This window comes from Dasypus novemcinctus, chromosome 16, assembly GCF_030445035.2.
Source record: "Dasypus novemcinctus isolate mDasNov1 chromosome 16, mDasNov1.1.hap2, whole genome shotgun sequence".
In the NCBI taxonomy this organism is placed as follows: domain Eukaryota; kingdom Metazoa; phylum Chordata; class Mammalia; order Cingulata; family Dasypodidae; genus Dasypus; species Dasypus novemcinctus.
In genome coordinates this window covers 25,199,046-25,226,136 of record NC_080688.1, presented here as the reverse complement: position 1 = coordinate 25,226,136, position 27,091 = coordinate 25,199,046, and the positions used below count along the sequence as shown (strand labels likewise).

The window sequence follows — 27,091 nt, the reverse complement described above, 5'->3', positions numbered from 1 at the left end:
GCTGACAAGAATACAAGTAGACACAGAAGAACACACAGCAAATGGACACAGAGAGCAGACAACTGGGTTGGGGGAAAGAAAAAAATCTATGCTCAGCAGGATCTCAGAGACAGTCAAAGTAGATACAACCCCAGGTACTGGTGCTCCTGAGGACGACAGAGACACATAGGATCTACGGTCATGGCAGATGGCTCTGGAGTTCAGAGCCTTGCCAGTGGGCCCTACTTTGTAATTTGTGCTCCTGCATGTGATGGAGGTGGACTCAGATGTGACGTCTCTACACATGCCTCTTCTGTCCCTTTTATTGAACCTGTGGTTGGTGCTGGGGTTGGTGTATGCTCAGGAGACTTGAATCTCTGGACTGTCCATGTGCCAGCTGGGCCCTGAGCCTCAGCAGAGTTGCAACTCCTACTCTTCGGTTTGTTGGACTTACCCAGGTCAGCTGACAAGAAGGTGAGGATGGACAACCACCGCACCAGGGAACCAAGAGCATACAATTGCAAGCAGGAGAATCCCATCCATCAGCCATGTGGAATCTAAGTCCACTCTCAACAGAAAGATGGAGTGGGCATCGCCATCCCAGGGTCCTCAGGACGGAGGAATAAAATATGGATTAGAGTGGACTTACTGGTATTCTACTACAGAACTATTGTGACTCTAGTAATGTAAGAGATTATATCATTGCATGGAGGCAGTGGCCACCGGAGCTGCTGAAGGCAGGGAAAGGGAAATAGAGGTATGATATGGGCACGTTTTGGGGACTTGGAGTTGTCCTGAATGATATTGCAGGGACAGATGCAGGACATTATATATCCTGCCATAACCCACTGAAAGGACTGGGAGAGAGTGTAAACTACAAATGTAAACTATAATCCATGCTGTGTAGCAGTGCTCCAAAATGTATTCACCAAATGCAATGAATGTACCACACTAATGAAAGAAGTTGTTGATGTGGGAGGAGTGGGGCGTGTGTGTGTCAGGAATGGGGTATACGGGAACCTCATATTTTTTAATGTAATATTTGTGTCATCGATGTATTTTTAAAAAAAGATAATAAAAAAGGGAAAAAAATCCATGATTCATATCTGAATGGTGAGTTCCATTTTTCAGCTTTGCAATTCTTTAAATTCTGTGATTCTACAGATCTTAGGCCAGATTAAAAATAGGCATAATTGTAGTCCCTATTGCCATCTGCTCAATTCATTTGTCCAAATTGCTTCACATCCTCCTCCCTTGGCTAGGAGACTCGACAAGGAGCAGACCTGGCTGACCAGTCCATGGGCCGAGTAGAAAGAGACGCTCTCCAGTGGGGTCTTACCCATGGCCACAGGGTAGGCAGCTGAGGGCAGACCCTGGAAGGCGAAGCAGGCCAGTGGAGGCGACCCAGGCTACAGACTGGTGTTGGAGTCCTGAGGCTTTTACTGTTTGCCAGCACGCAAATCTGGAAAAAGCCAGCAAGGTGTGTGTGGTTTTGAGGGTTCAGGTATTTTTATCACCTCTATAAGGAAGTGTAATCATGTGAGCTCCTGAGGCTTTTTCAAAAAAATTATTTTTTTATATTTATTACCTGCCCCCCTTGTTTGCACTCTCTGGCAAACGGGCCCTGTTCTCTGTGTCTGCTCGTTGTGTCCTCTCTGTGTCTGATCATCTTCTTTTTATAAAGGAGGCACCGAGAGGTGAGTGCAGGACCTCCCACGTAGGAAGGAGATGTCCAATCGCTTGAGCCACATGTGTTCCCTGCTTGTTGTGTCTCCCCTTGTGTTTCCTCATTGCGTCAGCTCACTGCCTTGCTCATCTTCTTCAGGAGGCACCAGGAACCAAATCCAGGACCTCCCACGTGGTGGGCAGGCACCTGTCTGCTTGAGCCTCATCTGCTTCCCTCCTGAGGGTTTTTAACTCCCCCAAAAGCCCTCCATCAGAGGAAGTGGCTGAGTGCCTCTCTTCAACAAGTTTCCACAACCTAACCCTGTCACTGCATTGAAAGAATTAAACCGACACGCCTGGCTTCAACTTCCTTTGAACATGTCACGCACTGTTCGTGGTTCAGGCTGCCTGTTCTGAGGACAGTCACGATGTTGAACTCTTCCTCTGGAACGTCAGGCCCTGGGCTTGCCTTACATATTTTGAGCGTGGACTCTGCAGGTAAATGAAAGAGTGGAATCTGAGCACGCCTCCGGAGTCACCGAACTGAATGTTGACTCACCCCCTTTCCTCACAGGTGGCGTTCCGGCCGTGCCGAGAGATGGCATCATCTCCAGGTGTACATGAAACTCTTCAGTTTCCTGACTGACAAGGCTGGGCCACACTAGGTTGGGTGCCTATACGTAGATGGCTTAAATTCCCGAGAGGAGATAAATTTTGTGAAATATCATTTCCCAGTCATTTACTGAAAGCTCCCTACTTGGCAAGCACTCTGCCGAGCCCTTTAGATACCTTATAACATTTAGTACCCATAAGCCATATTCAATATATTAAATATATGTTGGGTTGTTGCTCATTTGATAGATGAGGCCATAGAGTTAAATTGCACAACGACATGGCAAAAAGTGGTGGAGTCTGGATTCCACCTTGGGGAGAAGCAGGGGCACTGTACAGCCTCATCGATTCCTGGCAGAAGCTTGCCTTGCACGTTGGATAAACAGTCTGCAGTGTCTATTGAAATATGAAATAACTTTGGCCCCCCACCCCAGCCCACCACTGGGGGTGGGGGATCTTCCTATGGAAGTGAAAGCATTCTAGGGTAAGGATGTTTTCTGTGGTATTATTTGTTGCAATAAAAGCCTAGCTCAGTGTACACGTTCATCAGTAAGGGAACAAATGGTATCACAGTAGGGTAATCCAGTCGATAGATTCAGCTATTTTTTTTTTTTAAGATTTATTTTATTTATTTCTCTCCCCTTCCCCTCCCATTGTCTGCGCTCTGTGTCCATTTGGTATGTGTTCTTTTGCGTCCACTTGCATTTTCTGGTGGCACTGGGAAACTGCGTCTCTTTTTTTGTTGCATCATCTTGCGGTGTCAGCTCTCTGTGTGTGCAGCGCCACTCCTGGGCAGGCTGCACTTTTTTCACGTGGGGCAGCTCTCCTTGCGGGGCACACACCTTGCGCGTGGGGCACCGTTACGCGGGGGCGCCCCTGCGTGGCGTGGCACTCCTTGCGCGCGGCAGCACTGCGTGTGGGCCAGCTCACCACACGGGTCAGGAGGCCCTGGGGATCCAACCCTGGACCCTCCATATGATAGGTGGATGCTCTATCAGTTGAGCCACATCTGCTTCCCTGATTCAGCTATTAAAAAGACTAAGTTAGGTCTACATCAAGTGACCTGGTCAGATATCCACAATATTCTGCTAGGTGGAGAAAGCAAATTCATAGTAATGCAATAAAATCCTTGTAAGAAAAACAAAACAAAACTAGTCATATTTTTGTAAGTGGATCAAGCTGCGGAAGGACATGCAACCCAGACAGCACTGGGTACCCTAAGTGGGTGGAAATGGGGAGAAGTTTTAGTTTCCTTGGCTGCTCAAACAAATACCATGGAATAGGTCGGCTTACACAATAGGACTTTATTAGCTCACAATTTTGAGGCTGAAAGAAAGCCCTAAGTCAAGGCATCATCAAAGCAATGCTTTCTCCCCAAAGATGGTGGCGTGCTGGGGCTGGCTGCTGGCGAGCGTCGGCCCTTACATCGTCCCATGGCAAGGCACACGGTGGCATCGCCTGGCCTCTCCTTTCTCTTCCGGGTTTTTGATGTTCAGCTTCTGGCTGCTCCCTCTGAGGCTTTCTCTCCCTGTGTATGAAATGAAATTCATTCTAAAGGACGCCAGTAATAGGATTAAGGTGTGGGCCATGCCTCGACTGGAGTCACCTCATCAAAAGGACCTACTTCCAATGAGTTCACACCCGCAGGAATGGACTGAATTTAAGAGCATGTTTTCCTGCGGTACACACAGCTCCAAACCCCCACAGTGTGGGAGGGGACTTTACATTCATATGCCTTTGGATTGTTTTCCTTGTAAAAAAAGTGCATTCTGCTTCTACGATAGAAGAGATTAATAGAGAACACATATATTATTTTTTCATATATTGATTTTTCATTGACTTTGTGAATCTTACAAAGTTCCTGCACCACCAAAACCGTGCCTGAGAACTCAAAGACAAAATGGAACAATGGACACCCTCATCTACCCATCACACAGCGTATCAAAACTTAGTTCATGTGTGTTTTTTTCAAGACTTGTTTTTATTTATTTATCTCTCCCCACCACTCATTGTTTGCACTTGCTGTGTCTGTTCGTCTTTGTTTCTGTAGGAGGCACCGGGAACCAAACTCTGGACCTCCGATATGGGAGGGAGGAGCCTAGTCCTTAAGTCACCTCTGTTCCCTGCTTTGTTGTGTCTCTCATTAGGTTTTTCCTCTTGTGTTTCTAGTTGTATCACCTTGTCGTGCCAGCTGGCCTGCTTGTTGCGTCAGCTTGCCGTCTGGCTCATCTTCTTTAGGAGGCACCGGGAACCTCTGCTCCCTGCTTTGTTGTATCTCTCAACATGTTTTTCTTCTTGTGTCTCTTGTTGCATCATTTGTTGTGTCAGCTTGCCAAGCCTGCCTGTCGCACCTGTTCACTGTCTTCTTTAGGAGGCACCAGGAACCCAACCACAGATCTACCGTGTGGTAGGCGGGAGCCCAATTGCTTGAGCCACATCTGCTTCCCCATGTGCATGTTTATAATTTCACAATCTTTTAAAAAGTTGTAACAAGAGCTGGAATTTTAAATCTCCTTCAGAGCTTCAGATTTCTAGTACGGTATGCCAGTAAATTACATTTCCACATATTCATCTAAGTTCATGCCTCAAAAACATTAACACCCAACAAGATTTTGTTGGGAAAGAAGCACGCCTTTCAGGGAAAATATGTGGCTCAATGTTCAAGAGATTTATTTAAGGGTTTTGGTTCCTTAGAAGTCTTCAGTTTAACCAAGAATCCCTTGTGCCTCTTTTAATCATCCAACCTCTCCTTGGCTCAGCTTTCACCCAAATAGATCAGCAGGCAGGCATCCTCCCTGCCTTAAATAATGCCAACATTATTGCCCAAAAGTGGTGGCGGTTCCTGTCAGGAGACACCGCAACCCTCCTGGAGTCCAATTCTTGCTCTGGCACTTTCATCAAGACTGAACTGCAGGGCAGTGGTTTTATTCACCCATTTGCTTCAATCTTACCAGCAGCATTGCAACTCCTGCATTTGGCAAAGAGATTTATTATAGAGAAACCCAGACTCAGCATCCAGTGGTCATGTACCACTTTGGAATATTTCTGTTGAACCAAAGAGACAAAACTAGGAAATTACCAGAATATCTCATTTGATGGAAAGAAAATTTTCAGTAACTCTGGGTAGTTTCTTCAAGTCCCTTTTGAAGGACTAAAACTTACTGGATTGTTTAAGCTGCGACAATTAAAAACACAGGTGTGGGAAGTGGCTGTGGCTCAAGTCCTGGAGCTCCTGTTTGCCATATGGAGGACCCAGGTTTGATCCCTGGGACCTCCTGGTAAAAAGAGAAAAAAGTCGTCCCAGACCTGTGTGATGAGGCGCAGGCCCCTGCACGGCAAAGCGATGCACCAAAAAGACGATGATGCAACCAGATAGAAAAAAACCCACAACTCCCCCCCCCCACACACACACAAGTGCTAAATCACCTCTTCTTTGCCCCAGACTCTCCAAATGAGCAATGTAAAGACACACAAAAAGGTTGATCATAGAGCTAGCTGGGGTAATCACTGCAGCTATAGAATAGCCAATACCTTTAAATTTTGGGCACAAGTGTGATATCTAGAATTCTTGTCAAAGATCACACAAGATGCATGGAGCTTGAAAAGGGTTTTAGGCAAGGTTCTGCCCATACTGCTCTGAGTTTATGAGAACAGGTCAATGACTCCTTTGGCTTGAGCAGAAACCTGCTAGAAATTGTTTCCACTGCCATTTACTATATAATTTAGACCTGATTAGAGACTTTAGCAGCACCTGAAGTGAGCCCCCTGGAAGCCACTGTCATTTACACCGAAGGTTATTTAGTTCCACTCTAGGGGTTGGCAAATTCATGAGATGTTTCACAAACCTAATGCGTAGTTCAGGTTACTAAACCAATCAATACACTGTCAAGGAACTAATTCCAAGTCAAAGCAAAAATAAAAGCCTTATTGTAGAACACAGAAAAAGTACTACTCGAATAAAAAATTAGTAAAAAAGAAATAAGATTATTCCCTTCCCCAGTCCCCTTTTCCCACTTGGTGGATCCATGCTTGATTTAATTTAATTTGCGATGACCTCAGAATGCAACTAAAGTCTTGAATTATAAATCACAGCCCTATACAGATTCTCTGAACACATTAGTTCTTTAGAGGGGCATGTTCTAGAAAGTCTAATATAGCCACAGCCTACTACAGAGAGTGTTCCTTCAGGGTAGGGCACAGGACTGGTTAATTAAGGTCACTTAAATCTTCATCTTCTACAGCATGTCAGAACCCAGATGGCCAATGTTCTGCAGGATTTCTGACAGGAATCCAGTGGCGCTTGTTTCAAGTTTCCATATCGACACTTAATTGCTGGACCCTCCTTATCTGGAAGACGGGATCCACATTAAGTTCACAATAAGTGCAGCAAATCGGAGGGAGTCAGCCCTCGCGAAGGCTCCGTATCTGAACATGAAAAGATTTTGAAATGACCACTGGCTGCGGCTGTTGATGTTTTTGTATTTGCAAGTACTTATGAAAGATGCTGCTCAATCTAGTTCACGCATTTACATAACAGTGAAGATTCCCCTAAACCCAAAATACACGAAGAGCATTTGTGACAATTTAAACTTCCACAGTGCAATAGGGCCGATTGCTTTTATCGAGGGGTGTGTGGGAGATCAGATGATGAATGGCTTTTGTGGTGGTTAGCTGTGGTCTAGTTACCTTAGAAGGGTTAGCTAAAACCATTCCTTAATTGTACCGTGTGTGGCTGCCTTTCTGATTTTCAAGCACAGCATACCGGTTGTCTAGCTGAAGTTTAAGGGCTTAGTTTTTGTTTTTTTTAAAATTTATTTATTTACTTATTCCCCCTCACCCCCCCGCCCCCACCCATTGTCTGCTCTCTGTGTCCATTCACTGTGCATTCTTCTGTGTCTGCTTGTCTTCTCTTTAGGTGGCACCAGGAACCAACCAATCCTGGGACCTTCTGGAGTGGGAGAGAGGTGCTCAATCTCTTGCACCATCTCAGCTGCATCTCTTATTGTCTGTCCTTTGTGTCTCTTTTTGTTATGTCTTCTTGCTGCACCAGCTCTCCTGTGCAGGCCAGCACTCCAAGCACTCTGTGTGGCCCAGCTCTCTGCTTGGGCCAGCTCGCCTTTCACCAGGAGGCCCCGGGAATCTAACCCTGGACCTCCCATATGGTAGACCTGGGACCACTTGAGCCACATCTGCTTCCCTAAGGGCCTAGTGTTTTGAAATCTCATCCCTACCTCTCTTTTTATGTCTTACAACTTCAAAGCCCTTCTCCATTTCTTTACCCTTCTGGTTTTCTGTGCTTGTTGGTGGCCTGCAGGGATGGGAGCTGTGTATCACTATCTCTGGCGGTCCTTCTGGTGATTTCCTTGTTGTGGTCAACCTGGCCCCAGGAGGCTTAGACACACCATTCATCATCGCTGGCTCTGGGGTTTCTGTAACAATTACATGAGCAGGAGGTGCTTGTACCAGAGTTTTTTTATTCTAGGGACCTGACGACTTTTTTTAAAGATTTATTTTATTTATTCACCCCTCCACCTTGTTGTTTGTACTTACTGTGTCCATTTGCTGTGTGCTCATTTTCTCTTTAGGAGACAGTGGGAACTGAACCTGGGACCTCCCATATGGGAGACAGGTGCTCTTTTGCTTGCGCCACCTCCGCTCTCTACTTTGTTGTGTCTCCCACTGTGATTCCTCTTTGTAGCTCCTTGTTGCGTCATCCTGTTGCATCAGCTTGCCACACCATCCCATTGTGCCAGCTTGCTGTCTTGCTCTTCTTCTCCATGAGGCACCAGCAACCAAAGTGGGGACCCATCCCTCCATATGGTAGACAGGAGCCCAATTGCTTGAACCACAATTGCTTCCCCTAAAGCTCACCACCATTACATCCACCTTGTTTCCAGCTATCACCTGGATCTTCTCTCTTTTCATTATCATCTTCTTTCTTTTTACTTATTTGCATTGCCTGAACTTGGAGGCTGCTGTAATCACCCTCTTTTTGCTCAAATTCTTTCCACTCACCTTCATGTTAGCTGTAGGAGCACCGAGGGGAGGACTACGGGAGGATGTGGGGGTGGAGCTGACAAGAGAGCCAATCAGGTGACAGGACAAAGTACTTAGGTGACAATCACTGTCTCAGGCAGGCTGGCCCTGGCGCAGAGGAGGAGAGAGGAGGGTATATGCAAAACAAATGACTTACAGAACCCAACATAAATATTCTTCAAATTATTTTCTACAAATCTCGTTCATCTTATAGTTTTAACTGCTTTAAAAAAAAGTCATACAAAGAAAAATCCCCAGCATAAGGAATTTATTTCTAATGTTTCTTTTTCCAGCCTTGATTTTATATGGTGAAGCTTCAATCTGCCTTCTCTTGGAATCTATATTCCTCGCTTAAGTCTGACAAATATGCTGCAGTAAACAACAGCATAGCTCTCCTGTACATAAGGATTACCTTCCTGTAATACTTCCTAACTTTGCACACATTTCAATTAGTGATCACTCCATAGCATATGTCTTAGAAAGAGCTCTTTTTGTGCAGTGACTCTGCTTTATTCATCTTTCACCTTCACCACCTCTGTTACTATGTCAGGTGAAGGTTTTCTAATCCTTGCCTTATAGGACAGCTCATCAGATTTCTGCACCACTTCTTCTTTATACACTCGTGCCTTCCCCACTTTAATATTAGCTGTGTCATGCTAATATATATATTTATTTTTATTTTTATTTTAACTTTTTAAGGAGGTACTGGGGATGGAACTCAGGATCTCCTACATGGGAAGCAGGTGCTCAACCACTTGAGCTACATCTGTGCCCCCCCATGCTAATATTATAAGCAAGAAATTATATAAATAAGGGGGATTAGATTAGGTGTTAGCCAAAAGGGGCAGAAAGATGTCCTCTGTCTCCTTTCTAACTTCTGGGTATCACCTTAGTGTATCTAATTGGTAGATTCTTTTGCATGAACAGAATCCTAGCTGCAAAGGAGTCAGCGGCTGCAAGACAGGAAGGCATCCCCAAAGAATGTTGGAAAGGGGGTAGCTGAACCAGGATACAGTGTTCACTGCATCCTCCTGGGCTTCCTCTCTCCTTCGCGCCCTCTTTCCTGAGCTATCGTATCTAACTAGGAGATATTTAAAAGATGCACCTCCCCGAAGACAGTGCCAGGCTCTCTTTGCTTCTCTATCTGTATTAGATGATCTCATCCATGGCCACGACTTCAGTTACCATTCCTGCTTAGGAATCAGTTTATTTTCAGCACAGAGTTCTTTCCTGTGAGCTCTGATCAAAACATCCTATTGCCTACTCAACAGTTTCCCATGAATGTTTTCAAGGCATCTTGCATTAAACTGGCCTTGTGATCATCCCTTCCCTGCTCCCCAACAACAGGACCTGGCCCTCTTCCAGTGTTCTCTCTCTTTGAAAATGGCACCATCATCAAGAAGATGCACAAGCCAGAAGAAGGGGAGTCATCCTCAATATCTCATCTTCTCTTACCACCCCCCATCTCTCTCTTGATGCTACTTTCTAAATCTCTCAAATCCATCCACTTTTCTCCATTTCTAGTGCATCTACCCTAGCGCAAGCTACCATCCTCTGCAATATCCTCCTGCCATCTGAGCTATAGAGTAGTGCTAACTGCTCTTTCCATATTCCCTCTAATCCAATTGCCACACTGTAGCCAAGAGGTCTTTTAAAAGATATGATTATATTACTCCATTGTCCAGACTGTTGGATTCCCATTTCGTTAGCATCAAGACCCAAACCCTTAATATGGCCTAAAACAATCAGCATTACCTGGCTTTTCTAGCCTCATCTCTGCTGCCCACATTGACCTTGTTTTCAGTGAAGATGCCGTGCTCACATCCAGTGCACGCCATTCCCTTTGGAATATACCGTCATCCTTGAGAGTACAACCTTGTCACTGACTTAAGGAAACTTTCCCAAACCCTGCAGGTCACTCTCACAGCACCCAGACTTCTTGGCCCTAAAGCTCACCACATTTTGGATAAAACAGTTGCATAGTTAGTAATTTGACATTTGTTCTTTTCTGCTTGTGTAAGCCTAGAAGGGCAGAGTTGTGTCTGTCGGCTCATCATTACATCACCAGCGCCTCGGCACTGGGCCAATAGCAGTGAGTTAACATTTCACATTAATAAGGGACCAAGTGCCAGAAGCAGGCACTGTTTTCAGGTCATCCTGTGTATTAACTCATTTATCCTCATAACAAACCTAGGATGCAGGTGTTATTTTGATCTCTGTTTTATAGATGTACAATAGGCATGGAGAGGTGAAATAAGTTGCAAAGATCAAAGTGGAAAAGGGGATTTGGACCCAGCAGTTCAGCTCCAAAACCTGTACTCACACTTTACTGCCACAATATTTACTGAAAGCATGCCTGTTATTATCATCATTTTCAGTAGGTATCGAGAATTGAACCTGGGACCTTGTACATGCTAAGGGGTGCTCAACCACTGAGCTACACTTTCTCCCCGCCCGTAATTGTTTATGGAATTAAATTATTCAGGGAATTGATCATAAAGAAATTCAAAATTATAGAGCACCTCTGTAGTAATGTGTAAGATATTTCATTGTGGAGATGGTTATATTAATACTTTGTCTCCATCTGTAGTGAAAACTGTGGATCTTTGCCAAACCCATAAGAGATAATTTGTGAAAGGTGAACACTATTAATGATACAAGTAGGTTAAAGTAATTAATATTCAAGACCTTTATATCCAAGACACATGAAAAATTGGTCTCTAAAGAAATACGCTTAGCAGTATGTATTTTGCTAATACCATAAAGTAACTTTATGTGGTATATTAATCAATCTAGAAAAGCAGAAAGAACCTGATGCCCCAGGTCTCAATGTTCCTAGCTTAAATGTTAACAGATAAGTCAATTACATTTTAAACTGTTGTTTTAATCACTTAGCACTGTCACTTTTTTGTGGCCTTGGGAAAAGCAAAAATGCACAGGATGGAAAACTGGGCCCTATAGTTTGACTCAAGTACTAGCTTGAGATGCTCTCACCTGTGTGTCATTTCCTTATTTAACCACCAAATTAACCTTTGCCATCTCTTCCAAGGTTGCTCTGGTGTAGCCTGTAATGATGTTTGTACAGTTCTTTGAACTGTTAGAAGAAAGGTGTTAATAAAACCCAAAGAACAAACACTTAAATAATCCACCATTTGATGAGGGGTAGATGATTCAGGAGCACTCTGAGTTATTATTAATACAACACCCTAAAATAGTCATAGGGGACTTATTCCCAAGAAGTTTCATGTATTGTTAGAATATCAGACTCATATAGATTTTAAGACTATGTCTACATGTTTTGGGAGCAATATTGAGAAGAGGAAAACAGTGGATCTCAATGGGGGATGACTTGAATGGACAGAGGTTTCTTAATGACACAGATTGGGAAACTGGGTTTTCTATTGAACTCTTGGTGGATGGGAAATCATTGTCCCATAGGGGAGTTCCTGGGAACTTCCTCAGTATGCAATACCTGCCTAACTGGCTGTGTATACACCGGAGATTCCCAAAGGCTTTCTGGAAAGAGAAATGTCCATCCAGCTGTGGAGGGGGTAAGATTCTTTTCAACCAATGCTCCCTATTCCCTTGGAAAGTTTGCCAAGGGAGGAGAGGTTCTGACGCAGGCAAGGAAATGGAATTAGTGATAGCTTGTAGGACTGTCAGTTCACAACTAAACGAATTCATCCTGTGGCGTATCAACCTCAACTTTTTTTTTTTTATCCTTAAGTCCCCTTCTGATAAACATATACTTCCGTTCCCCTCCTTTAATGATAATTGAAATTTCCAAGTACATTTCGTGAATACAAAGAAATCAAAGGACAGTTAAATTTAGAATATGCTTTTCAGGCTACTTAAACACTCCCATTTTCCCTCGGTCGTCTTTCTGGCTGAAGATACGTGCTTGCTTTGGGGCGGTATCCCGTGAATACTAGGTTAGCTATTCCCGAGAGCTGTCAACCCCGCTAACTGCTTCTGATATGCTGTGAGACTTCGGATTGCACGCGGAGCTTGGACTTTGCGCCCGTGTCTAGACGACTGTTCATTCGTCTCATTTATTTTCTAGCCAAACCGAGCTGCTCCTTTTTTGCAGTAGCCTCAACATGTCCTTTGTTTTGTGATGCTTCCTAGGAATTTAAACCCAGGCTGTCCCCTAAAGATTTATTTACAGCACCTTGTTCATTTGTTTCATTTGATGTTCCTGTCCCCGACTGCCCCGGCCATCGGTTGAAGATGTGTCAGCAGCTTTGCTCATTTTCCTCCTTTGGTTCAGTTTACTACAGGCGACCGTGGGTGCCGCAGACGGAATTCGATTCCACCACGTGAACGTGACGCCTGCTTCTGGTTTGGGTCCATCGTGCATCACAACCGAGGGGCAGCAGCGCAGCAGCTGGATTCAGCGCAGTAGATTTTGACTTTTATTTCTCACTTGGCGTGTGGACATGGTCAGATTTCCCCAACAGGCGACAAGGGCGTTTCCCCGTGTGATTTCGCTATCTCTGGAGAGGACTGAGAGAGCAGGAGAGGCTGGCTGGGAATACGAGAGGCTCGAGCTCTACGGTGCGGTGATGGATGGGTTCAGAGAGCAAACTGATAAGCCCTGGCCTGCATTCCGCATGGTAGCTTTCTTATTTCTAATCAGCCTCCAAAATCATTGGCTTTTCTCTTTTAGCGCAGACGAGAGCTGCCTGGGAGCCCCCAGCGGGGTCAAGCGCGCTCCACCCATCCGCTTCCAACGGATCACGATCCTTCCTTCCCGCCCGCGGGCAATCCGCACTACACTTCCCAGGAGGCTCCGCGCTCAAGGCCGCGAGGGACCGGCCCGCGCCCAAGCTCCACCCCGCGCGGGTCCTGCTGGGAGCTGTAGTTCGCCTCGCCTCCCGACACTTCCCTCTACCAGGCATTCCCACTTGGAAAATGGTGATGCACTACCGTACCAGGGTCTCTTGTTTCGTAATCCGCCCAAACGCGACAGAGCGGCGCGCCCCGTGTCCCTCCCTTCCACAAAGCTCAGCACCGCCCCTGTCCACACCCGTCTCCTTGACAGCTGGAGTGGGGCTCCATCCGCAGCCCTGGGCCGCAGCGCGCAAGCGCACTCAGATTCCGCCGCGCTGGGCTGGCCTGGGGGCGGGGCGAGGGCCGAGGGGCTGGCGGCGGGGGCGCGCACGTCGGCACGCAGCCCGTCACGTGAGGCGCCGGGATCGCAGTGCGCGCCGCCGCGGCAGCTGGTGTGGGGTTGAGTCAGTTGCGAGACCGGAGCTGCTGACCTGTCCGGCGGCCGACCCAGCAGCGCCAGGGCGACAGGCGGAGGCGAGCCGGGAGCCGGAGCTGGGCCCGGCGGTAGAGCGAGTCCGAGCCGGCGCCGTCCCCGCCCCTGCCGGCAAACCGCCGCCGCGGGCGCGCCCCCGCTCTGCGCTGTCTCCGATGGCGTCCGCCTCCGGGGCCATGGCGAAGCACGAGCAGATCCTGGTCCTCGACCCGCCCACAGACCTCAAATTCAAAGGTGGGCAGCGCGCGGTGGAGCGCGGGGCCGTCCTCCCGCGGGGGCTTGGCCGAGGGTCCGGGAGGCGGCGGGCGTGCGGGGTCCGGGCCTGGCGGGTGCGGCGTCCCCTCCCCCACGCGCGGCCCTCCCGCTCGGGCGCCCTCCCCGCCTCCCTCCCTGCCTTCTCCTCCCCTCCCTCGCTCCTCGGCGCGCGCCGGCCGGGGGCGGGCGGGCCCAGCCTGCTCCCGCGGCTGCTCGGGCTCCCGGCCCCGCTCCCGGCCCTGCTCCTTGCTCCCGCGCCGCCGCCATCTTGAGGCCCGCCGGGCGGCCTGGGGTGCTCCCCTCGGCCCGCCCGCCCCGAGGGGTCCTCCAGGCCCGCCCTGGGGTGCTCCCCTCGGTTCCGCGTGCCCCTCCTGCCCCGGGTAGTCCTACCCCTCCCCGGCCCGTCTGCCCTTACACCGGCCTTTGGCCCTCAGGGCTTTTCGGATCCTGCGGGCCGGCAGCGACCGGCGAGCTGGGTGCTCCCTTCTGCGGTTGAAAGGGCCGCTAATGCGGCGCAGGCTGCTCCCGTGGTCTTGCGTCCTTCTGGCAGGAGGCTGTGGTCGGTGCGGCAGCTCCCGATTCGGGACCTGACGAGCCCGGTCGCTCTCTGCCTCCAGGTGCCGTCCGCATCCTGGGGAGAGCTGGACAGAGCCGACCCCTCTACCTGGAGAGGGTGCTGCTCCTTGTCGCAACTGGGTTAATAACTCGGCAGTTAGATGTTTGGAGCACTAGGCTTTTCTGGTTATCGCCTCCCTGCTTCTGTTGGGAGGATCTGCCGGGAGGAAGGGTGTGCGCGTCACCTTGAGGATTGACAGCCGGACCTTTACGGTAGTAGGGATTCCTGATCGTCTGACGAGACATTTCTGTAGGGCAGACCTGGTGTGTTTGCTCTTGTTAAGCCCTGTAGCTTAGTTCTTTTGCTGCGGAATCTTCAGTGTTTGTGACTTTGGCTAGCAGTTTCCCAGCAAACCATGATAAGGTGTCACTTAGCTCCGAAACTTCATTAATTTATTTTGTAGCAACACCTGTGGTAAATTTATTAGTCGTACTTGATGGTCCTTGAGGAATCCAGGGACTATTTGGTTCATTTTATCTCAATATGTAGTTTAGGGAAGCGAGTTAAAATGAGCAGGAGGACAGTTGAGGGAAGAGATAAAAATGAGCAGTGTTTTTTTTTTTTTAAAGGAATGTTGAAAGATTGTGAAGATGCTAAATAGAAAGCAGGTTCCTTCCTATCTTTAGTTAAGTGTAAAGTGAACCCTTTTTGAAGTCATTATCTTGTATTTCGATTTCAGTAGCTATGATGAGAACAAATTTTGTAAGATGTGTAGCAGTTACAGTGCTAATAGAAAAAAATAAATCTTTTATTGTGGTTTAAGTTCGAGTCCAAAAGAAAAAAAATTAGATGGTTTTCCGTAGGAAAATTTTAAATAGTTTTAGTGAGTTCTTTTATATTTTACTCTGGAATTAAGAGTATTGCATAAACTTCTTTATTTTGCAGTTGTTTTAGTGCATTTGCAAATTTCTTTGGAAATGTAAGTGAGCTGCTGGTTAGGTAAGAATTTGGTTTTAAGACAACTCTAAAAAGTATTTTGAGGTGAATTGGGTGCTTGATTTTCCATAGTTTAGTGGAGAGGAAAAAAAGCCTTTGAGGAATTTACAAGTTACCTAACTCAAATATCCAGTATCTTCAGTTGAAGGAATTCTAAGGCAAGTTTTTAAGTATTTTGTTTTTACCCTTTGACAGCCTGAATTTTATAGAGGAAATTTCCTCTACTGGATGTGCGTTCTGGACTTAGAAGCCTTTGAAAGCAGTTGTAGACCAGGAAATGTCCACAGTTTAAACTGGTCTTCCTAAAGAGGTTTAATGTTGCCATAGTAAATAACTAATAACAGTGAAATAGATTAAAAAAAACCAACCCAGAACCCTACTTGTTGACTACATTTGACTAATGACGCTATTCAACGCTATTCAATTGGTAGAACGGTTACCAGCTTTTATTTGGGGAGTCAGTGCTTAACAAGGTAGAGAAAAGATTCCCAGAATTAGTTTGTAGTTTAATGGGGGAAAGCACACAATTATAAAATAGTAAACTGTGTTAAGTTTTGTCTTTGTCCTTGAAGAACTACCAAGACTAGTGAGGGAGACAAAAACGGCAGAAAGTTGCTGTAACTGAGGCACAAACATTTTCGAGGAAAGAAGGTCCCTTTTCTTCTCCCTCCTCTTCCCATTGCTTTAGGAAGCCTTAAAGGAAGAGGGTAGCTATCATGGATTGGGAGGTGGGGGAGAGTGGGCAAAGGGAGTTGTTGACTAAACTCACTAATGTGAGAGAATGCTTGGCATATGTTTTTTTTCTCTTTTTTTCCCTCTTTTTAGTGGAGAAATTTTAGATTTATGAAAAAACTATGCAGAAAATACAGAGTTCTCATATACCCCCCTCCCAGCCATGCACACAGTTTTCCAGATGAACACTTTGTGTTATCATGGTACCTTTGTTATAATTGACAAAATATATTATTATAATTATACTATTAACTATAGTTGGTAGTATACATTAGGGTTTACTGTTTTGTTTTTTAAAAATTTTCTAGTAACATAGATACACCCTAAAATTTGACTTTTTAACCACATTCAGATATAATTAATTGATGTTAATTATATTCACCTTGTGCTCTTATCACCACCGTCCTTTACCAAAATGATTTCATCACATTAAATAGAAACTGTACCAATTCAGCACTAACTCCCCATTCCCTACTCCCATCCTGACCCTTGGTAACCTGCATTCAAGTTTCTGACTCTGAAATTGCCGCTTCTGATTATTTATTATCAGTGAGATCATAAATGACCTTTTGTGTCTGGCTTATCTCACTCAACATGATGCCTTAAGTATTCATACATGTTGTCACATGTATCAGAACTTCATTCCTTTTTCTGGCTGAATAACATTCCATTGTAGTAATATACCACATTTTGTTTATCCATTTGTTAGTCGAACAGTTTGCTTCCATCTTTTGTCAGTTGTGAATAAGACTGTTGTGAACATCGGTGTGCAGATATCTGTTTGAGTTCCTGCTTTCAGTTGTTTTGAGAATGTATCTAGGAGTGGGATTGCTGGGTCATATGGTAATTCCATATTTAGCTTTCCAAGAAATTGCCAAACTACTACCTCTGTACCATTTTACATTCCCACGAACAGTGAATGAGAGTTCCTATTTCTTCACATCCTCTCCAGCACTTGTTATTTTTCAGTTTCTTTTCTTTTCTTTTTTTAATACTAGCCATTCTAGTGGGTGTGAAATTGTATCTCATGGTTTTGATTTGCATTTCCCTAGTGGCTAATGATGTCAGGTATCTTTTGGCCACTTATAGAACTTCTTTGGAGAAGTGTCTATCCAACTCATTTATTTGCCTTATTCTTTAATTGGGTTGTTAGTTTTTTATTGTTGAGTTGTAGGATTTCTTTATATATTCTGGATATTAAGCCTTTATTGGATATGTATTTCCAAATATTTTCTCCCATTCTGTGGTTTGCATTTTCTATTATGAAGTTCTTTGCACACAGTTTTAGATTTGATGAAGTCCTGTTTATTCATTTTATTGTTGCTCATGTTTTTGGTGTATAGGTTAAGAAACCATTGCCTAATAGAAGGTCCTGATGATACTTCCCTATGTTTCCTTCTAATAGTTTTAGAGTTTATGTTCTCAAGTTTTTGATCAATTTTGAGTTAATTTTTATACAGGATATAAGGTAGAGGCCTACCTTCATTCTTTTGTATATGGATATCCAGTTTCCCAGTGCCATTGTTGAAGAGACCGTTCTTTTCCTATTGAGTGTTCACAGCACCCTTTTCAAGAATCAAATGGCCATAGGTGTGAGGGTTTATTTGTGAGGGTTTATTTCTGAACTCTCAACTTAGTTCCATTGGTCTATATGTCTGTCCTTAGGCCAGTATCATGCTGCCTTTTTTTTTTTTTTTTTTTTTTTAAGATTTATTTTCTTTCTTTCTCCCCACCCCCTTATTGGCTTTTCACTTGTGTCTGGTCATCTTCCCTGTTTCTTTAGGAGGCATTGGGAGCCGAACCTGGGGACCTCTGTTGTGGAAGGGAGGTGCCAATTTCCTTGAGCCATTTCCGCTCCCTGCTTTTGTTGTGTCTCTCGTTATGCCCCTCTGCCCTGTGCCTCTTGTTGAGCCAGCTCGCTGTGCCTGCCTGTCATATCAGCTCTTTCTTAGGAGGCACCGGGAACCTCTGCTGTTTGCTTTGTTGAGTCTCTCATTATGTTTTTTCTTCTTGTGTCTCTTGTGTCATCTTGCTGTCCTTTTTAGGAGGCACCGGGATCTGACCAGCGACCTCCCTTGTGGTAGGTGGGAGCCTAGTTGCCTGAGCCACATCCTCTTCCCTCATGCTGTTTTGAAATAGGTTTTAAATTGGTAACTGTTACCCCTCCAGCTTTGTTCTTTGGGATGTTTTAGCTTTGTTCTTTGGGATGTTTTTGGCTATTGGGCACCTCTCACCCTTTCATATGGATTTTTTTTTTTTAAAGATTTATTTTATTCCTCCCCACCCTCCCCCATTTCCTCCATTGTCGGCTCTCTCTATCCATTTGCTCTGTGTTCTTCTGTGTCTGGTCATATTCTCATTAGGCAGCTCTGGGAACTGATCCTGGGACCTTCTGGAGTGGGAGAGAGGGGATTACTCTCTTGTGCCACCACAACTCCCTGATCTGCTACATCTTATTTTCTCTCCTCTGTGTCTGTTGTTGTGTCATCTTGCTGTGCCAGCTCTCTGTATTGGCCGGCACCCAGGCACCGGGCGGCTTTCCTGTACTGGGTAGCATTCCCATGCAGGGCAGTATTTCTGTGTGGGCTGGCACTCTGCGTGGGCCAGCTTGCTACGTGGGCCAGCTTGCCTTCACCAGGAGGTCCTGGGCATCAAACCCTGGACCTTCTATATAGTAGACGGGTGCCCAGTTGGTTGAGCCACATCCATTTGCCACCCATATAAATTTGATGATTGGCTTTTCCATTTCTGCAAAGAAGGCTGTTGGAAATTTGATTGGGTTGCATTGAATCTGTAAGTTGCTTTGGGTAGAATTGACATCTTAATGATATTTTGTTTTCCGATCCATGAACACGAAGTGTCTTTCCTTTCATTCAGGTCTTCTTAGGTTTCTTTTAGCAATGTTTTGTGGTTTTCTGTGTGTCAGTTCTGTACATCCTTGGCCATATTTATTCCTAGATATTCGATTCTTTTAGTTGCTATTGGAAATGGAATTGTTTTTCTTGATTTCTGTTTGGATTGATCATTACTACTGTATAGGAATACTGCTGACTTTTGTGTATTGATCTTGGACCCTACCCCTTTAGTAATAGAGCTAATATTCAGGATTTTCGGTATATAGAATCGTGTGTCATCTGCAAATAGAGAAAGTTTTATTTCTTCCTTTCCAATTTGAGTGCATTTGATTTATTTTTCTTGTCTGATTGTTGAAGCTGGAACTTCCAGTACAGTGGTGAATAGCAGTGGTGATGTGAACATCCTTGTTTCATTCCTGATCTTTTTTTTTTTTAAGTTATTCATTTTTAAAAAATATTACATTAAAAAAATATGAGGTCCCATTCAACCCCACCGCCCCCACCCCACCACTCCCCCCACAGCAACACTCTCTCCCATCATCATGACACATCCATTGCATTTGGTAAGTACATCTCTGGGCATCGCTGCACCTCATGGTCAATGGTCCACATCATAGCCCATTCATTCCTGATCTTGGAGAGAAAGCTTTCAGTCTTTCAGAAATGAGTATGATGTTAGCTGAGGGTTTTATGCCCTTTATCAGATTGAGATAGTTTCCTTTTATTCCTAGTTTCATAAATTGTTTTTATCAAGGAGTGCTGGCTTTTGTCAAATGCCTTTTCTCCATCAATTAAGATGATCATTTTCCCCCCTTTATTCTATTTTTTAAAAAAATATTTATTTCTCTCCCCTTCCCCACCCCCACCCTGGTTGTCTGTTCTCTGTGCCTATTTGCTGTGTCGTCTTCGTCCGCCTCTGATGTTGTCATGTTGTCAGCGGCACGGGAATCTTTTTTTTGTTGTTGTTGCGTCATCTTGTTGTGTCAACTCTCCGTGTGTGCGGCACCAGTCCTGGGCAGGCTGTACTTCCTTTCGCGCTGGATGACTCTCCTTACGGGGCCCACTCCTCGCTCTTGGGGCTCCCATACGCGGGGGACACCCCTGTGTGAAACGGCACTCCTTGCGTGCATCAGCACTGCGCATGGGCCAGCCCCACACGGGTGAAGGAGGCCCAGGGTTTGAACCACGGACCTCCCTTGTGGTAGGCGGATGCCCTAACCACTGGGCCAAGTCCACCGCCTCCCTTTGTTCTATTAATGTCGTGTATTACATTAATTAATTTTCTTGTGTTGAAACCCCTTTGCATATCTGGGATAAATTCCACTTGGCCATGGTGCATAATTCTTTCAATGTGCTGTTGGATTTGGTTTGCTACTGTTTTGTTAAAGGTTCTTGTATCTATATTTATAAGTGGCATTGGTTATTTTCCCTCCTTTTAGTATCTTTATCTGGATTGGTATTAGTGCTATGTTGACGTCATAGATCGAGTTAGGAGGTGTTCCCTCTCCAATTTTTTGGAAGAGTTGAGCAGGATTGGTATAATGAATAATACTTCTTGTAATGTTTGATAAAACTTAACCCATGAAGCCATCTGGTCCTGGACTTTTCTTTGTTGGGAGTTAAAATTTTTTTTTATTACTAATTCAATCTGTTTACTTGTTATAGATCTGTTGAAATATTCTTTTTCTTCTTGAGTCAGTTTAGGTGATTTATGTGTTTCTAGGAATTTGTTCATTTTGTCTAGGTTGTCTAATTTGTTGGCATACTCTTAATCATAGTATCTTCTTATAATTCTTTTTATTTATGTAGAGTCAGTAGTAATGTCCCCCCTTTTATCTATCTCCATTGTAACTTTTGTTATTTCCTTCTTCCTGCTGCTTTTGGGTTTAGGTTGCTCTTCTTTTTGTAGTTTCTCCACTTGTGAGGTTATGTCTCTTGATTTGAGAATTTTTTTTTTTTTTTAATGTAAGCAGTTAGCAGTATAAATTTCCCTCAGCACTGCCTTTGCTGCATTCCATAAGTTTTGGTAGGTTGAGTTTTGTTTTTTATTTGCCTCAGGATATTTTCTGTTTCCCTATTTGACCCATGGTTGTTTAAGAGTATGTTGTTTAATTTCTGTATTTTTGTTACTGATTTCTAGCTTCAGTCCATTGAGTTTGGAGAAGATACTTTGTACGTATGATTTCAATATTTTTAAATTTATTGAGTCTTGGGACTTAATATATGGTCCTGTATATACTAAAGAAGAATGTGTCTTCAACTCTTCTTGAGTGAAGGGTTCTATATGTCTGATAGGGTATTTGGTTTATTGTGTCTTTCAAGTTCTAGTCTTCTATTTCCTTATTGATCTCCTGTCTAGATGTTCTATCAAAGTGGTATATTGAAGTCTGTTATTAATATTGGGCCATCTATTTCTCCTTTCAGAACTCAATATTTTATATATTTTGTTTGGGCTTTGCTGTTAGTTGCATGTATTAGATTGGTGCACAAGGAATTGCAATTTCAGACCGTGAATTTTAAACCATTATACCTAGGCTCAAACAAATCTTTATTAATCACAATAGGAGCCATTACAATGAACATATTGTTGCCTATGAGAAATAAGTTTGCTTATTCCTGTAGCATAAAAATCCGTGCTTCGGGATTCGATGAATTCTTGGAATGCATTTTCTGTGTCCTGCTAGTTGTGGAAGTGTTTTCCCTGCAAAAAGTTGTTGAGATGCTTGAAGAAGTGGTAGTCTGTTGGCAAGCGGTCAGATGACTATGGCGGATGAGGCGAAACTTAGTAGCCCTATCGTTCAACTTTAGAAGTGCTGGTTGTGTGATGTGCGGTTGGGCGTTGTCGTGGAGAAGAATTGGGCCCTTTCTGTTGACCAGTGGCGGCTGCATATGTTGCAATTTTTGGCTCATCTCATTGATTTGCTGAGCATGCTTCTCAGATCTAATGGTTTTGCGGGGATTCAGAATGCTGTAGTGGATCAAACTGGCAGCAGACCACCGAACAGTGACTGTGACCCTTCTTGGGTGCAAGTTTGGCTTTCAGAAGTGCTTTGGAACTTCTCAATCCAGCCACTGAGCTGGTTATTGCTGGTTATTGCTGGTTGTTGTATAAAATCCACTTTTTGTTGCATGTCACAGTCCAATTGAGAAATGGTTTGTTGTTGTGTTGAGTAAGAGAAGGTGACATTTCAAAACGATTTTTTTTATTTTCTGCCAGCTCATGAGGCACCCATTTATTGAGCTTTTTCACTTTTCCAATTGTTTCAAATGCCAAATGACTGTAGAATGGTGAATGTAGAGTTCTTTGGCAAACTCTCGTGTGGTTGTATGAGGATCAGCTTCGATGATTACTCTCAGTTGGTTGTTGTCAAGTTGGGATGTTGGACCCCTATGTTCCTCATCTTCAAGGCTCTCATCTCCTTTGCAAAACTTCTTGAACCACCTCTGCATTGTACGTCCCTTAGCAGTTCCTTGGCCGAATGTGCTGTTGATGTTGTGAGTTTTTGCTATTAGGTCACTGGTAAGTTCAGTATCATTTTGTTTCTCAGTTCTTCTGTTAATGCTTACTGAAATATTTATTTGAATTTTTTGGTAGTATGCTATTCTGAGTCCCTTCTCATTTATTTTTGCATTATTTTTCTTTTCTTTTGTAGTTTTTCCATTGGACTTTAATTTGACATCCTAAATCTGTAACAGTCACGTTTGGTTTGATACCTACTTACGTTCAGTAGTATACATAAATGGTTTGTGTACTTCTCCTTCCCTCCATCTTTTTGTGTACTTACTACAGATTATATCTTTATATGTTGTATGTGTGAAACCAGAGATTGATCATTACTTGTATGCGTTTACATTTAGAATGTGTAAGATGTAAAAAGCAGAGTTATGTGCTCCAAAATACAGTACAGTAGTACTGGCATTTGTAATAGTCCATACTTTATTGGGAGGCCGGTATTTCTTTTTTTTTTTTAATTTATTTCTCTCCCCTTTCCCCCCTCCCCGCCCCAGTTGTCTTTTCTCTGTGTCCATTTGCTGTGTATTTTTGTCCGCTTCTGTTGTTATCAGCGGCATGGGAATCTGTGTCTCTCTGTTGTTGTGTCATCTTGCTGTGCCAGCTCTCCATGTGTGTGGCGCCATTCCTGGGCAGGCTGAATTTCTTTTGCACTGGGCGGCTCTCCTTATGGGGCACACTCCTTGCGCATGGGGCTCCGCTACTTGGGGGACGCCCCTGCGTGGCACGGCATTTCTTGCACGCATCAGCACTGTGCGTGGACCAGCTCCACATGGGTCAAGGAGGCCTGGGGTTTGAACCACTGACCTCCCATGTGGTAGACGGATGCCCTATCCACTGGGCCAAATACAGGGTAACTGTATTTCTTACGTCACTTGGATTCACTGCCTTGGTGTGCTTTTCAGTCTGAAGAGCTCCCTTTAGCATTGCTTATAGGTCAGGTCTTGTTACAAACTCCCTCAGCTTTTGTTTATCTGGAAATGTGTTGATCTCCCCCTCAGTTTTTGAAAGACAGTCTCACTAGATACAAAATTCTTGGTTGACAGTTGTTTTCTTCCTCACTTTAAATATTTAGTCTCAGTGCCTTCTTGCCTCCATGGTTTCTGATGAGAAATGGGCTCTTAATATTATTGGGAATCCCTTGTACACAATATGTTGCTTTTCTCTAGCAGCTTTCAGAATTCCTTGTCCTTGGCATCTGAGTTTGAGTACTATTGTTTGGGCATGGTGGTGTTGGAGTTTATCCTGTTTGAAGTTCCTTTGGCTCCCTGAATGTTCATGTTCATGGGTTTTGTTAAATTTAGAAAGTTTTCTTCCATTATTTCTTTGAGTAGTCTTTCTGTCCCTTTCTTTTTTTTCTCCTTTTGGGATCACCAGAATGCATATATTAGCATGCTTGGTGTTACACAGGTCTGTTAGGTTCTGTTCACTTATTCATTCTTTTTTCTTTCTGCTTCTCTGCCTGAATCATTTTAGTTATCTTGTCCTTGCAGTCATAGATTCTTCTGTCAGCCTCAGTCTAGGTTTTGCAACCCTTGGGGAATTTTTCATTTTAGTTATTGTGGTTTTCAGCTCCATTGTTTCTGTTTGTTGCCTTTTAAAAAATTCCGTGTCTTATGCTGTTCATTGTTTTCCTGATATTCTTTAATTCTCTCTATGTGCTTTCATTTAAAATTTTCAGCATATTGAGGGTCATTTTTAAAAAAGTCTTTGGTATGTCTAAAATCTTCATTGATGGTTTCTGGAGTTTTACCTTTTTCTTTTCAATGAGCTGTCCTTTTCAGTTTCTTTGTCTTGTAATTTATTCCACTATTTTTATACTTAAAGTGTTATCTCTTGAATTTAGTCCCTGTGCTGTCTCTTCCTTAAGTTTCTATCCAGGAGTGATATGACAGAGAATTCCTTAAGTGCCAGGTGTTAACAAAACAAAGTATAACAAGAAATACCTTTTACAATATTTGCAGATTGCTCTGAGTTGGCTCTTGGTCTCCTTCAGAGTTTATCAAGAAGATCACCTTGAGGAATTTGTGGTACAGGGTTCTGCCTGTGTTTTCTGAGCCTAGTTCTAGTCCTGGGCACCTGCTTGTTCCCGAACTTAGGAATTTTCCATTTGCAAGATTTGGATGTTCCGTTCACTCTCTCTGAAATAGATTTTTCACCCTCCTGGATGCTCTTGTTTTACTTAAAGCAGGTAATCTTTGCTCCAGGCTGCTTCAATGTAATTGTTTCTTGCGCTGCTTTGTCCCCAAGCTGCTGCTTCCTGAAGTGCAAATTCTGGAGGTCAAGTCACTTTTTCAGGTTTCTACTCACTTGATTGGTGCCAACATACAGGTACTCCAGTATGTGCATAGGAATTATTGTGTTCCCCTTGTTGGACCAGGGACCTACAATGAGAATAAGGGCAGGTTCCACACAGTGCCTGGGAAGGAATGGAGGAGGGGCTAGCAGTGGCACCATTACTTCTCCATTCATTCATTCATCCATTCATTCATTCATTCATTTATCCCCACCCCCACCCCCATAGTTTGTGTTCACTCTCTGCTCTCTGTGTCCATTCGCTGTGTGCTCTCTGCTTGTATTTTCTTCAGGAGGCACCAGGAAATTCAACCTGGGACCTCCCATGTGGGAGAGAGGCTCTCAGTCACTTAAGCCACCTCAGCTCCCTGCTTTATTGAATCTTTCATTGTCTTTCCTCTGTGTCTTGTTGTGGCATCTTGTTGCGTCAACTTGTTGCACCTCCACACTGTTGCAGCTTGCTTTCGCCAGCTTTGGGTCTTGCTCATCTTCTCCAGGAGACATTGGAAACCAAATCCGGGGCTCCTGGGACCTCCCCCCTCCCCCATGTGATAGGTAGGAGCTCAGTCACTTGAGCCACATCTGCTTCCCTTCTCCCATTTTTAAAACCGCGATTCTTGATTTGTTGGTCCTCTTTTACTGTAACCCCTTAACTGTTTTCCAGAATTTTGAGGGAGATGGCTTTCCAATTTTTGCTAGTTGTTCAAAGATTCTGTGGGGGAATGGCATCCCAGAGCATCTTATGCCACCATCTTAGTCAAATGAAGCCCTGTGGTTTATACTTTAATGTCCAGTAGTTTGTTTGTAGGTAATGGGAGGATTGGGACAGTGGAGGGGTAGGATATATTAGGAGAAAACATTTGGTTTCTTTTTTTTTTTTTTTTAAGATTTATTTATTTTTCTTTCTTTACCGCACCCCCCCTGCCTACCCCCCCAATCCCCACATGGTTCTCTCTGCTGTCTGCTCATTGTTTGCTTGCTTTCTCCTGGAAGCTCTGGGAACTGAACTTGGAACCTCCCATATGAGAGGCAAGTGCCCAATGGCATGAGCCACACTCCCTGTGGGCTGCTGTGTCTGCTGGCTTGTGGCATCTATTTGTTGAGGCAGGGGCTCTGTCTGCATATCTTCTTTTTTTTAGTCACTTATTCTTAATGTTATTCTTTTAACCAAAGGGAAATAGTTTGTTTTGATGAAAGCTTCTCTGTGTATTCACGTGCACAGTTCAACATTAAGTGAGGAAACTTATTTAGAATCAATAGTCTAGGTTTAGTTTGATGAAGATATAAAAAGGCGTTTTACTCTGACTTGTCATAAATCACCTGTATCTGTTTAGTTTAAATGAAGGTTTTAAAAAGATAATCTTGCATAATACTTTGTTATCTTCTAGTTGTTTTTTTAAAATTATTTTGACCATGTTTGCCCAAGATGATTTCTGCAAGAGTGACTAATCATTTTGAGATTGGGTGGTGAGTTTTTCTGTTATAACCTTAACAGTCATCTTGATATGAATTATTGGTACTTTGTGCAGTTGTGAAGAAGGGAGTATACCAGTTTTACTTCAGTGTTTCCAAAAATCTTACTGTTTTATTTTGAACCATTGGTAATTTATGAAACTGTTCTTATAATAATGTAACAAATTCTAAGGTAAATATCTCATTGTATTAGCAAAGAAAAGAAGATTTCAAATTCTGCTGTGTAAACTTTGGCAGTAATTTGAGCTAGAATTCAGATTTGAAATTTGGTATTGTACATGGAAGATTTTTTTTTTTTGCCATTAACATTTTTGCTATTCTAAAATTTCCTCTTTGTATTATACAGCAATTTTCCCTATATAGTACCAGTTTTGGAGGAAAATTTGGGAAAGAAAGTTTATAAAATGCTAAAAGGCCTTTTTTCTTAGAGAAGAGAATAGTCAATCATTGTGTTGAAGTTGGTCCAGAACAGTAACAAACCACTAAAAAAAGATTAAGCTCTCGGAGTGAGAGCATTTTTGAATAGCAGCACATCTCTAAGAAGCACAAAGGATGATATAAAACATTTCTATTTTTGTGGACTATTTGGCAAATTTTTATGTGTTTCAGGTTGGCTCCTTCTTTTTCAGGGTGGTTACACCAAACCCCTGGGGTAATTTTTCCCCCTGAAACTAAATGTCATCTTATTATTACTACATTACATGAAAGTCTTCAGTCGATTGCCCACAGGATAAACATCTAATGTGCTTAGTATGGAGTTCAAACCCTTCCATGGAGAGCGGGTGTAGCTCAGTGTTCGAGCACTTGTTTCCCAAGTATGAGGTCCTGGGTTCAATCCCTGGTACCTCCTAAAAAAAAAA

The 27,091-nt window shown here is 43.8% G+C and overlaps 1 protein-coding gene and 1 long non-coding RNA gene across 4 annotated transcripts in view; one reads left to right on the top strand and one right to left on the bottom strand.

The window, feature by feature from the left end:
* Positions 1-3,542: 3,542 nt before the first annotated feature.
* Positions 3,543-12,142, bottom strand: LOC131273653 (uncharacterized). The gene is made up of 2 exons (XR_009180910.1): positions 8,272-12,142; positions 3,543-3,784 (listed from the first exon to the last, which is right to left on the bottom strand). It is a non-coding gene; the product is annotated as an uncharacterized lncRNA (long non-coding RNA).
* Positions 12,143-13,004: 862 nt separating this feature from the next.
* The window catches only part of VAPA (VAMP associated protein A), a 62,484-nt gene continuing 48,397 nt past the window's right edge, over positions 13,005-27,091 (top strand). For all 3 annotated transcript variants that reach the window (XM_058277355.1, XM_058277356.1, XM_058277354.1), the window contains exon 1: positions 13,005-13,792. In XM_058277355.1, coding sequence (XP_058133338.1) covers positions 13,207-13,792 — 586 coding nt within the window. In that variant the 5' untranslated portion in view covers positions 13,005-13,206. The remainder of the gene's footprint in view (positions 13,793-27,091) is intronic.